The sequence below is a fragment of the Somniosus microcephalus genome, unplaced genomic scaffold (genome assembly GCF_052327205.1).
Source record: "Somniosus microcephalus isolate GS21.2 unplaced genomic scaffold, FLI_Smic_1.0 unresolved_chr1, whole genome shotgun sequence".
Taxonomy (NCBI): domain Eukaryota; kingdom Metazoa; phylum Chordata; class Chondrichthyes; order Squaliformes; family Somniosidae; genus Somniosus; species Somniosus microcephalus.
In genome coordinates this window covers 160,328,188-160,341,245 of record NW_028225179.1, presented here as the reverse complement: position 1 = coordinate 160,341,245, position 13,058 = coordinate 160,328,188, and the positions used below count along the sequence as shown (strand labels likewise).

General features: G+C 47.9%; 1 protein-coding gene across 1 annotated transcript; it reads right to left on the bottom strand.

Annotated features, from left to right (window-relative positions):
- Positions 1–240: 240 nt before the first annotated feature.
- LOC147096394 (zinc-binding protein A33-like) lies at positions 241–12,839 on the bottom strand. Its single transcript, XM_085975164.1, has 6 exons — positions 12,399–12,839; positions 12,213–12,308; positions 11,886–12,119; positions 9,343–9,365; positions 9,128–9,243; positions 241–2,304 (listed from the first exon to the last, which is right to left on the bottom strand). Exons 1-6 carry the CDS (start codon positions 12,804–12,806, stop codon positions 2,075–2,077), a joined length of 1,107 nt encoding a protein of 368 aa, XP_085831290.1. The 5' UTR covers positions 12,807–12,839; the 3' UTR covers positions 241–2,074.
- Between the last annotated feature and the right edge of the window lie 219 nt (positions 12,840–13,058).

Below are 13,058 nucleotides of genomic sequence, written 5' to 3'. Positions count from 1 at the left end.
ACAAAGATCCACCCAATGCCAATCACCAGATAGCGGGAGAAACAGGCCCCCTGGCTGATCCTTCCCCACCCCGGTATCCTAAGGCCCATCTCTGCACCTCCACTGTCTCTCTGCTTCAGATAGTGTGTCTCACCAGCAATCCAGCCTGGACCCTCCCTGGTCTGTGTGTCTCAGTAAACACACCAAGCAGTGCTCGGCAATTCTGACACCACCTTCTGATTTAGACACAGACTCTGCAGACAGATGAAGCAGATACTTTTATTTCTGTGTGCAGGATACAAGGAGACAGCACTTTACAATTTATTAAACACTTTCAATACTTGGTTACAATGATATACTTTGTTTTCTATTAAACTCTGCAGGATACAACATTTAAAGCCAGCTCATCAAACTCTGAAACACAGTTGCAATTTTAGAATATGAGGTTGATCTGAATATGAAAGACAGACAGACAGACTTGCATTTATATAGCGCCTTTCACATCCTCAGGTTTGCCAAACCGCTTTACAGCCAATGAAGTACTTTTGAAGTGTAGTCACTGTTGTAATGTGGGAAACGCGACACAGTTCTTGCACAGCAAGCTCCCACAGACAGCAATCTGATTTTGTTTTACTAATGCTGGTTGAGGGATAAATAAAACACTGATATACAACATGGGTTCAGCCCCAGCTGGAGCATTGGGTCCAATTCTGGGCTCTATCACTCCGGTTACACCAGGCGGGGGCTCTTAAAATCGGCCCGATCAGCCCAGGATGGGAATTGTAAGGATACAGAGTCTGGAGCAAGGTGCAAATAAAACAAACAACACGTTTAGTTCATGCTTCTGGGGTGTAATTAATCCCCGAATCGCTGTGTGCTTAATAAATGCCGCTTCTATTGTGCAGTTTAATAACAGCGCTGGGCAGCAGAGGTGTTGCACTAATTCATCTCAAACACCGCCATGTAGCGCCACCTTCCGCCTGTGGAGCAACATTACAGGCAGGAAGGTCACCGGGTTCCTGCAGCTCACAGCTCATTCCACCCAGTCAGTTCCTCTCTACAATTCACCATCCATTTGTTTCTTCTCTCCCCTTCCTTCTATTCCCCAGCCCTACACAGGCCCTTGCTGATCTTTCAGTTCCCAGTTCCGATGCAGGGTGTATTCCCGGAATGTTAACCTGTCTTCTCTCTCCACAGGTGATGACCTTGTCCACTCTCTATTCTAAACACTCCACACACTTGAATGTTCTGATCATTTCCATCGCCTGGGTTTTCCCATGTTTCTGACACTCCCTCCTGTTCCCTTTTGATTTCACTTCTATCTGGTGCCCCTTTTACTTTTTCCTTCCCTCGGGTATTATTTAATTTGCCGTGTCTCGGATGGTCCCTTTGTCATGTCCTTCCCACTGGTGTTCTATCTCACCCTAGTTCCTCTCCCCTGCCCCTCTTTACCTTTTAACTTCCCAGCTGGAGTCTGTGGTTCCCTTGGTGTATTTCTGCCCGTGTTTTAATTCTCCTCTGTCTCTGGGCCCCGATGATTCTCGATGTTCTTGAGGTTTTTATTTAATTTTATAGGAGTCTCTGGAGCAGTTGCCATGAGTTTGTTCCCCTGCACCGATTAAACAAACAAATCTCACCAACAAGACATTGTCAGTCGGTTGTAGCCGCCCTGACCTCAGGTGACATTTGGACCATCCGCACCACCTGTGACTGAGACCGACGCCCATCAGTTTGCAGCTGGCAGGAGGCAGGGTGAAATTATGGGATGGGCCTGTTAGTGACCTTTAACCCCGCAGATTGTCAGCGCGGCGGAGTTTTCCCCGCCGTCATTCGATCCTGGATTGAAGATGGGAAAGATTCTCTCAGTGAAAGTGTGGGTGTAAATGTGGAGATGGGACATGTCGTCCGCATTGTAAAATGACACCTGTCCGCCCTCATAGTCCAGGTACACCCCGATCTTCCGGGGCTTCACACTCGGGGTGAGGCGGGTCAGTGAGGGGGAGGTGTAGGCAAAATATTCACTCTCGGATTCCAGCCCCACAGCCCAGTATCCGGTCTCAGGTTCCAGGTCGATTTTCCCTTTCCTCCCGGCAGACTATTGGGTCACTCCGATCTCCCAGTTAGTCTTGTCCCCCACCTCCACCTCCCAGTAATGTCTCCCTGATGTGAATCCCTCCGATCCCAGGACGCAGAACCACCAATCAAACCTCTCTGGGTTGTCCGGGAGTGGCTGCTCATTGTCTCCGAGTCTCACACTGGTCCGGGCCTCAGACAGGATGAGCTCGGGATGGGCTGTGTTCGGATCCAGAGTCAGAGAGGCTGGAGCTGGGGGAAAGTTAAAATAACACAGTCAGTGATTAAAAATGGGCCACTGATTTACTATCGCCCATTTTGCGTTACCACCCAGACTCATTTTACCCGCAATCTCTCTGAGGCGTGACCCACACACCACTAATCAGCGCTGTCGATACGGGGAGAGGGGGAAAGTACCGAGAGCAGGAGAAGAGAGAAGGGAAGGAAAAAATTTAAAAAGAAAAAGAAATGACATGGGAACAACTGCAGAAAGGAGAGAAGCAATAAACAGCAGGACAAAGTAAATGTAGAAACCATCGCAGAGGAAGTGGGAAAGACAGGATTGCAGCAGCAAAAGAAAGAGATACCACAGAAGAAGGGAGGAAAAGAGCGAACAAAGGGGAAAAGGGAAGGAAGGGGAAGAATAAAGAATCCAAGAGGGAAACTAGAAAAGTGGAAGCAAGAGAATGAAGAAGTTGAGGAGGAAGCTGCGGCCCACATCATGAGCTGACCAACAGTCAGACCAGGAATCATCCTGTGGAGGCTCAAGTCGTTCAGTATTTTCAAGACAGAGATCGATAGGTTTTTGAATATTAAGGGAATCCAGGGATATGGGGATAGTGCAGGAAAGTGGAGATGAGGTAGAAGATCAGCCATGATCTTATTGAATGGTGGAGCAGGCACAAAGGGCCAAAAGCCGACTCCTGCTCCTATTTCTTATGTTCTTAAATTGGCCCTCCTCCAGTTCAGTATTTTTACACTAGATTGCTTCCTGTCCTTTTCCCTAGCTAATCTAAACCTTATGATACTATGATCACTGTTCCCTAAATGTTCCCCTACGGACATTTGCTCCACCTGACCCACTTCATTCCCGAGAATCAGATCCAGCAATGCATCCTTCCTCATTGGGCCAGAAACATACTGATCAAGAAAGTTCTCCTGAACACATTTCAGAAATTCTTCCCCCTCTGCCCTTTACACAATTACTATCCCAGTCTAAATTAGGATAGTTGAAGTCCCCCACTATCACTAATCTATAGTTCTTGCACTTCGCTGGAATGTCCCTGCAACTTTGCTCCTGTAGATCCTGCCCACTAGTTGGCGGCCTATAGAATACACCGAGCAGTGTAAAGGCACCTCTATTTTTCTAAACTCTAACCAAATAGATTCTGTCCTTGATCCCTCCAGGACATCCTCTCTCACCAGCACTGTAACAGTCTCCTTAAGCGATACTGCCACCCCACCTCCTTTCTTTCCTTCCCTATCTTTCCTGAACACCTTATATTCAGGAATATTTAGTACCCAATCCGGCCCTTTTGTGAGCCAGATCTCCGTTATTGCTGCGGCATCATATTCCAATGTGGCTGCTTGCTCTTGGAGCTCACTAACCTTATTTACCGTGCTTCGTGCGTTTACACACATGCACTGCAAACCTAGAGAGTCAGAGTCATAATGGCACAGAAGGAGGCCATTCGGCCCATCGAGTCCGTGCCGGCTCTCTGTAGAGCAATCCAGTCAGTCCCATTCCCCTGCTCTATCCCTGTAGCCCTGCAAGTTTATTTCCCTCAAGTCTACCCTTGAAAACATTGAGTGTCTCCACTTCCACCACTTCTGCAGGCAGTGAGTTCCAGTCCTCACCACTCGGTGTAAAAAAGTTTTTCCTCACATCTCCCCCCCCTGTATCTCTTGCCCAAAACCTTAAATCTGTGTCCCCTAGTCCTTGTACCATCAACTAGTGGGAACAGCCTTTCCCTGTTTAGCCTATCCAAACCCGTCATAATCTTGTACACCTCTATCAAAGCACCCCTCAACCTCCTTTGCTCTAATGAAAACAAATCCAGCTTCTCCAACCTGTCCTTGTAGCTAAGCTCCCCCATCCCTGGAACCATTCTGGTAAATCTCCTCTGCACCCTCTCAAGGGCCTTCACATCCTTCCTATAGTGTGGTGACCAGAACTGGGTGGAATACTCCAGTTGTGGCCTAACCAGCGCTTTATAAAGGTTCAGCATAACTTCTCTACTTTTGTACTCATTACCTCTATTTATGAAGCCCAAGATCTCATATGCTTTGCTAACTACTCTCTCAATATGTCCTGCCACCTTCAGGGACCTATGCACATTAACTCCCAGGTCCCTCTGTCCCTGCACACTCTTTAAAACTGTGCCATTAAGTGTATATTGTCTCTCCCTGCTCCTTCTGCCAAAAGGCATCACCTCACACTTCTCTGTATTAAATTCCATCTGCCACTTGTCTGCCCATTCTGCTAGCCGTTCTATGTCCTGTTGCATTCGATTGGTATCATCCTCACTGTTTGCCACACCCCCAAGTTTGGTGTCATTGGCAAATTTAGAAATTCTATTCTGTATTCCAATATCCAAGTCATATATATATATATCAAAAGAGCAGTGGCCCCAGGACTGACCCTTGGGGAACACCACTGTCTACCATCCTCCAGTCTGAAAAACAGCCATTAACCACAACTCGCTGTTTTGTCCTTAAAAGCCAATTCCTTATCCAAGCTGCCACTCACCCACCTATTTCCTGAGCCTCAATTTTGTTAACCATCCTTCTATGTGGTACTTTGTCAAACACCTTCCTAAAATCCATGTAGACAACATCCATTGCATTCCCTTCATCAATCCTCCCTGTTAATTCATCAAAAATTTCAATTCGATTAGTCAAACACGATCTGCCTTTTACAAATCCGTGTTGGCTCTCCTTAATTAGCTTAAACCTCTCCAAGTGCCCGTTAATTTTTTCCTGCATTGTTTCTAAAACATTACCCACCACTGATGTTAAACTGTGTTATCAGGGTTGTCCTTACACCCTGTCTTGAACAAAGGTGTCACATTATTGTTTCTAAAACATGACCCACCACTGATGTTAAACTGTGTTACTAGGATTGTCCGCACACCCTGTCTTGAACAAAGGTCTCACATTATTGTTTCTAAAACATGACCCACCACTGATGTTAAACTGTGTTACTAGGATTGTCCTTACACCCTGTCTTGAACAAAGGTCTCACATTATTGTTTCTAAAACATGACCCACCACTGATGTTAAACTGTGTTACTGGGATTGTCCTTACACCCTGTCTTGAACAAAGGTCTCACATTATTGTTTCTAAAACATGACCCACCACTGATGTTAAACTGTGTTACTAGGATTGTCCTCACACCCTGTCTTGAACAAAGGTGTCACATTATTGTTTCTAAAACATGACCCACCACTGATGATAAACTGTGTTACTAGGATTGTCCGCACACCCTGTCTTGAACAAAGGTCTCACATTATTGTTTCTAAAACATGACCCACCACTGATGATAAACTGTGTTACTAGGATTGTCCTCACACCCTGTCTTGAACAAAGGTGTCACATTATTGTTTCTAAAACATGACCCACCACTGATGATAAACTGTGTTACTAGGATTGTCCTCACACCCTGTCTTGAACAAAGGTGTCACATTTGCCACTTTACAATCCTCAGGCACCTCCCCCACATCTAGGGAAGATTGGAAAATTATGGCAAGCCCTTCCGCTCTCTCCTCCCCCAATTGCCTTAGTAACCTGGGGTGCAAGCCATCTGGACCAGGCGAATTGTCCACTCTAAGCATACCCAGCCTTTCTAGTACATCCTGTCTATCAATTTTCAGCCCTTCCATTGCTTCTACCTTTTCCACTTCTACCGATATTTTGTCTATCTTAGACATTCTTGTATTCTCTCTTAGGCCGAGCCCACCTGATCCCATACTATTTCTTACTCTTGTGCTATCTGTCTCTCCCAATCCTTTGTGCCCTTTGTTTCTGCTTTCTAATGCGACATCCTGGTGCCCATCCCCCTGCCAAATTAGTTAATAATCTTCCCAACAGCACTACTAACCTCGCCCCCCCCCCCCCCCCCCCCACCCGCGAGGATATTGGTCCCGGCTCAGTTCAGGTGCAACCCACTAGGCCAGTACAGATCAAACCTCCCCCAGAACCATTCCCAATGTCCCAGGAATCAAAGGCCCTCCCTCCTGCACCATATCTGCAGCCATGCATTCATCTGCTCTATCCTCTTATTTCTATACTCAATACAAGCAAAACTGGAATGACTGGGCAACCCCCAAACTCAGAGACCCCAGCACCCACAGAGAAGGAATCCATCTTCTACTGGAACCTACACCAGACACAGTCCAGGACAGATGATTCTTCCTGAAGCAAGCCCATCGATCCCACATCACATGTTGTGGCATTGGGCCAATAGGACAGGCACCAATTATTCTCTCTCCAGACATCAGAGCCTCAACTCTGCATGACCCAGAATCCAGTCCCACCTCTGGGCTCAGCTCATCTCCTCTGATGCACCCTAAGGTAGAAAATGCAGGACAGAACTATTGCATCAAACAACCTCACCTCTGACCCTACTGACATAAACCTCCAGAAGTTTATTTCCCGATGACTGAAATTCCTATACCATGTACTCGAGACAAAGTCCCAAACACTCTTAGGTTTATCACAATCGTGTTAATACATAAGAAAATAAGAACGCCACCAAGTGTTCATCATGTAAACCCTTCCATACTGACTATAAGTTACTGGCCAGGATCCTGATCTCAATAATAGGCTTTGATCTTGTGGCTACCCCCACATCTATATTGTGCACCAGCTATCTCTGTAACTCTTGCCAATCCTCCTGCATTAGAAGTCAGACTAAGGTTCGTTTCCATGCTTCCTCAGGATTTCTGAACTGACTTTGGCCATGAATATAATCATGGTTTGTGCGGTGGAGATGCATCTACAGGAGGTTGTGCTGTAGAGGAAAGGATCCGAGGAGATCTTCTCCAGCTGAAACTTGCTAATTATTGGACGGCTCTGGAGGTAATGGTTCATCTGAAGGTACCTTTATTGGTCAGGTTGGCAGAGAGTGGAGGATGGGATACCAGTCAGGAGAACGTGGGAATCGTCGAGACTGGAGGTGACAAAAGCAGGGATGGGAGTTTCAGCAGCAGATGGGCTAAGGTTGTGCTGAAGACAGGCAATGTATCACAGGTTGAAGTAGGCAGTCTCTCTCACTGTCACAATATGGGGTCAGAAGTGCAGCTGGAGATTGACTAGGACAGCAAGGTTGCAAACTGTCTGGATCAGCCTGAGACACTGGCCAAGGAGGGGATGGAGCAATGGTGCAAAGTTTGTGACAGGTTCCAAATTACATTACAACCGTGACTACACTTCAAAAGTACTTTATTGGCTGTAAAGCACTTTCAGATGTCGTGAAAGGCGCTATATAAAGGCAGGTTTTTTTTTCTTTAGTAGCAATTTCTCTGTGGCCAGGAGGTGCATGAATTGTCCTGCCTGTTGGTGGCTGCTCCTGGGCATTCCATCCACCACTGCATTTCCTCCCACCCTCACCTCACTGCCTGCCCGATCAATGGGGTCACTCAAAAACCCAACCTCGCTCAATCCAAACTGCCTTTTCACCCTTCCTTTTCTCAGTTTGAGGCTTTCCCTACTTTGTTGTAGACTCTGTGACTGTGTTAAACCTGTGGATGTTTATCTTCTCTATACTGTGTCGGATCTTGAATCCTTCAATAAGATCACCCCAAGCCCTCCCTTATCCAGTGCAAAGACTCCCAGATTCTGCAGCCTCTCCTCCTGACAAAGGTGCCTAATCCCACCTATCAGATTAGTTGCCTTTTACCGCATGCTCTCCAATGCCCACAGGTCTTTCTGATAACATGTTGATCAAAATGATACCCAGAACTCCAGCCGGGGCCGGACCAGTCTCCTCTACAAATTCAGTCTCACACCCTGAGATTGGTGCTCTAGTCCTCTGAACTCCAGCCGGGGCCAGACCAGTCTCCTCTACAAATTCAGTCCCACACCCTGAGATTGGTGCTCTAGTCCTCTGAACTCCTGCCGGGGCCGGACCAGTCTCCTCTACAAATTCACTCTCACACCCTGAGATTGGTGCTCTAGTCCTCTGAACTCCAGCCGGGGCCGGACCAGTCTCCTCTACAAATTCAGTCTCACACCCCGAGATTGGTGCTCTAGTCCTCTGAACTCCAGCCAGGGCCGGACCAGTCTCCTCTACAAATTCAGTCTCACACCCTGAGATTGGTGCTCTAGTCCTCTGAACTCCAGGCGGGGCCGGACCAGTCTCCTCTACAAATTCAGTCTCACACCCTGAGATTGGTGCTCTAGTCCTCTGAACTCCAGCCAGGGCCGGACCAGTCTCCTCTACAAATTCAGTCTCACACCCTGAGATTGGTGCTCTAGTCCTCTGAACTCCAGGCGGGGCCGGACCAGTCTCCTCTACAAATTCAGTCTCACACCCTGAGATTGGTGCTCTAGTCCTCTGAACTCCAGCCGGGGCCGGACCAGTCTCCTCTACAAATTCAGTCCCACACCCTGAGATTGGTGCTCTAGTCCTCTGAACTCCAGCCGGGGCCGGACCAGTCTCCTCTACAAATTCAGTCTCACACCCTGAGATTGGTGCTCTAGTCCTCTGAACTCCAGCCGGGGCCAGACCAGTCTCCTCTACAAATTCAGTCCCACACCCTGAGATTGGTGCTCTAGTCCTCTGAACTCCAGCCGGGGCCGGACCAGTCTCCTCTACAAATTCAGTCTCACACCCTGAGATTGGTGCTCTAGTCCTCTGGTTATACAGATCCCTTTACTGCTTTGGCACACAGTGCTGATGGCTTCAGCTACTTACCCAGAGGAACCCACAAGAAAGCAAAATATATGAGAATGGAGAGGCTCCCGGGGATTAACAACCGACAATGTGATCATTTAATCTGGGGTCTGGGAGCCCGTTCAGTCTCTTCTCATCTGGATTTATAAATCAGGAAAAGGAATATAAAAGAGTTTTACCGGGGTGAATGGTGTCTATCATTTCTCTCCATGCTGTGTACTGTAAAGGGCCGTTGAACTTTCCGATAGACAGGGCACCATCTGCCACTGACTGTACTTTATATTCCTCACTGATCCTGTAAATATTAAACAGTTGATGTTATAAGTTCTCCATAAACAATTTTCTGAGTTATTTTACCAAACTGTGCAGAGTTTCAGTAAAGAGCATGTCCTACCTCCTCTTCCGACAAGCTTCCTCCTGAAATAAATAAAACACAATCTGAGTTGAGAGAGACTGAGCGTCTGTATCCGGACAGCAGAAATTACACCCAGATTGTTACAAGCTGTTGGTAATCGGAATTCTCACCGCTGCCGACACACATGTTGAAAGTGGATATAACAACAGAAAATGCTGGAAACACTCAGCAGGCCTGGCAGCATCCGTGGAGAGAGAAACAGAGTTAACGTTTCAGGTCTGGGACCCTTCATCAGAACTGGAGAAGGCTGGAGATGTAACAGATATTAAGCAGGTGCAGAAGAAGGGAAAGGGGGAGGGGAGGGAGGAAGGAACACTCTGTGCTAAGGGAGGAGGCAGGAGAGATTAAATGGGGAAGGCAAAAACATAAACAGCCTGAAAAATTGGGGATGGGGTTATAGTCTGAAATTGTTGAACTCAATGCTGAGTCCAGAAGGCTGTAAAGTGCCTAATCGAAAGACGAGGTGCTGTTCCTCGAGCTTACGTTGAGCGTCACTGGAACAGTGCAAGAGGCCGAGGACAGAGAGATCAGAGTGGGAGTGAAGCGGAGAATTAAAGTGACAGGCAACCAGAAGCTCAGGGTCACCCTTACGGACTGAACGGAGGTGTTCCGCAAAGTGGTCACCCAATCTGCGTTTGGTCTCCCCAATGTAGAGGAGACCGCATCGTGAGCAGCGAATACAGTATACTAGATTGCAAGAAGTACAAGTGAATCGCTGTTTCACCTGGAAGGGGTGTTTGGTGCCCTGGACAGTGGGAAGGGAGGAGGTAAAAGGGCAGGTGTTGCATCTCCTGCGCTTGCACGGGAAGGTGCCGGGTGAAGGGGAAGGGCTGTTGGGGGTGATAGAGGAGTGGACCAGGGTGTCGCGGAGGGAGCGGTCCCTTCAGAATGCTGAAAGGGGAGGGGAGGAAAAGATGTGTTTGGTGGTGGGATCACGTTGGAGGTGGCGGAAATGGCAGAGGATGATCCGTTGAATGTGGAGACTGGTGGGGTGATAGGCGAGGACAGGGGGCCATCTGTTCTGACGATGCCACCTTCCATACCAGTGCTTCCGATATGTCTTCCTTTTTCCTCAACCGAGGATTCCCCTCTACTGTGGTTGACACGGCCCTTGACCGTGCCCGTTCCATTTCCCACACTTCTGCTCTCACCCCTTCCCCTCCCTCTCAGAACCACAATAGGCTTCCCCTTGTCCTCACCTTTCACCCCCACCAGCCTCCACAGTCAACCTGGTTCTATTCCTATCTATCTAGTCGTATCCAGAGAATCACCTGCAATGGTTTTTGTTCCCACTCCTGTGTCCCCTCCTATTTCTCATCTATCTGCTGCCCCTCAGTGACATCATCTGTAAATACAAGGCCAAGTTCCACATGTACACTGATGACACCCAGCTCGACCTCACCACCACCTCTCTCAACTCCTCCACTACCTCTGTTTATCCGACATTCAATACCGGATCAGCAGAAATATCCTCCAACTAAATATTGGGAAACGCAAACCCATTTTCTTCGGACCCCACCAGAAACTCCATTCCTGACCCATCTTCTCCATCCCTCTCCCTGGCCACTGTGTGAGGTTAAACCAGACCTTTCGCAAGCTTGAGGTCCTATTTGACCCTGAAATTAGATTCTATTCCCATATCCACCTCCGTTATCAAGACTGCCAAATCCACCTCTGGAACATCGCCCGTCTCCACCCCTGCCCCAGCTCATCTGCCCCTGAAAGCCTGACGCAGGCCTTTGTTACCTCTACACTTGACTATTCTAATGATCTCCTGGCTGGCCTCCCATCTTCCACCCTTCACAAACTTGAGCCCATCCAAAACTCTGCTGCCCGTATCCGAACTCACACCCACCAAGTCCCGTTCACCCTCACCCGCTGTGCTTGCTCACCTATATTGACGACAGTGTCTCGACTTTATAATTCTCATCCTTGTTTCCAAATCCCTCCATGGCCTCGTCCCTCCCTATCTCGGTAACCTCCCACAACCCTATGAGCACCCGAGATCTCTGCGCTCCTCCATTTCTGGCATCTTGCTCATCCAGGATTTTTATCGTTCCACCATTGGCGGTCGTGCCTTCAGCTGCCTGGGCCCTGAGCTCTGAAATTCCCTCCATAAACCTCTCCGCCTCTCTAATTCTCTCTCCTCCTCCAAAACGCTCCATCAAACCATTCTCTTCGATTAATCTTTTGTTTACCCATACTAATATCTCCTTATGTGTCGTGGTGTCAAATTTTGATTGGTAACGCTCATGTGAAGCACTTTGGGTCATTTTACGATCTTAAAGGCGCTATATAAATGCAAGATCTCGTTGTTGAGACTGCAGGAATTCCTGGGAATCTGCAGACAGTGTGGGGGCCGGGTAGGTTGGTGACAACAACAGAACCGCCCGGCATAAACAAAACAATCAATTTAAAACAGTTTCGAATTATTCAGCAAATGCTGCATTTATTTCAGTTATCATCGGTTATTTTGTGACTGTGTGACGTTTCACTGAACTGACCCGCAATATAATCCTCACCTTCAGAAATGTCAGCCCGTCTTTTTGTTCCATCTGTTTCTCCATCTTTGAGAGTTTCTCCTGAATAGAATATAAATTCTCTTGAATTTCTCGGAGGTTTTTCTCCATTGTTTTTAGAATCTCCCCCTCTTGTTCCCTGAGATCTCTGATTAAACGCTGCTCTTTCTCACTGAGAATCTGGTGCATTTTAGCGAACTCAGATGTGATGCGGGTCTGCAGACTGCTCGACTGTTCCTACCAAATGAAATGTGAAACATAATTAATGTACCGCGATAAAGGGAACAAAACTAACCGAGATCCCAGAAAATCAGCACAGGGAGACCTTACCCTAACTGCGGAAATCTGCTGTTTCTGTTTTAATTCCGTTTCTAGAGCCACAGATTTCTTCTCTGAGAGAGAATCTAAGGAAGATTTCAGCTGATCCTGGGATTGGGAGAGAAAATCACAGAATTAAAGTGTTAGACCATGAAAATGTGATAAATTAATCAGGTGAACAATTCTGTTCCCTTTTACCTTGTAGATTCCAACAGCTTCTTTAATGGGCATGAAGCGGTGCTCTCTGTGTTCCCGCGCATCTCTACAAATCACACAGATCAATTTCTTGTCAGTTTCACAAAACAGCTTCAGTTCTTCCTGATGTTCCTCACAGTGAAGTTTACTTTCCTTCTCTTTCGGATTCAGGTTTAATTTTCGTGCTTTCTCGGCCAGATTCGCTAAGGCCCAACTGACTCTGAGGTTTATTTCCGGAAACTCCTCTCTACATTCCGGGCAGGAGTTTGTCTCCTTTTCCCAAAACTGTGTGATACAGGAGCGGCAGAAGTTGTGCCCACACTCCAGTGAAACCGGGTCGGTGAAGTAATCCAGACAAATGGAACAATTTAAATCCTCTGTGAAACTCTCCACCTGGTGTATGGAAGCCATGATTCAGTTTCAGTCCTTCCTGATTGAAACTGAGTGGGCGGGGCTCTCCCGGGGGAAGCGGATTGGCCGGAGCGCCTGTCACTCAGAGTGAGGGGGCGGGGCTCTCCCGGGAGAAGCGGATTGGCCGGAGCGCCTGTCACTCACAGCGAGGGGCGGGTTCCAGGGGCGGGGCTCTGCCGGGGATGTGGATTGGCCGGAGCGCCTGTCACTCAGAGTGAGGGGCGGGTTTCCGGGGCGGGGCTCTCCTGGGGG

What these genes read in the sequence shown, in the direction of transcription:
- LOC147096394 (XM_085975164.1), bottom strand. Translation starts at nt 12,806, where the DNA reads ATGGCTTCCATACACCAGGTGGAGAGTTTCACAGAGGATTTAAATTGT. An exon ending in ACGGGCTGACATTTCTGAAG is followed by an intron (nt 9,366 to 11,885) that starts GTGAGGATTATA and finishes TATTTATTTCAG; the next exon opens with GAGGAAGCTTGTCGGAAGAG. An exon ending in GAAGCTTGTCGGAAGAGGAG is followed by an intron (nt 9,244 to 9,342) that starts GTAGGACATGCT and finishes TAATATTTACAG; the next exon opens with GATCAGTGAGGAATATAAAG.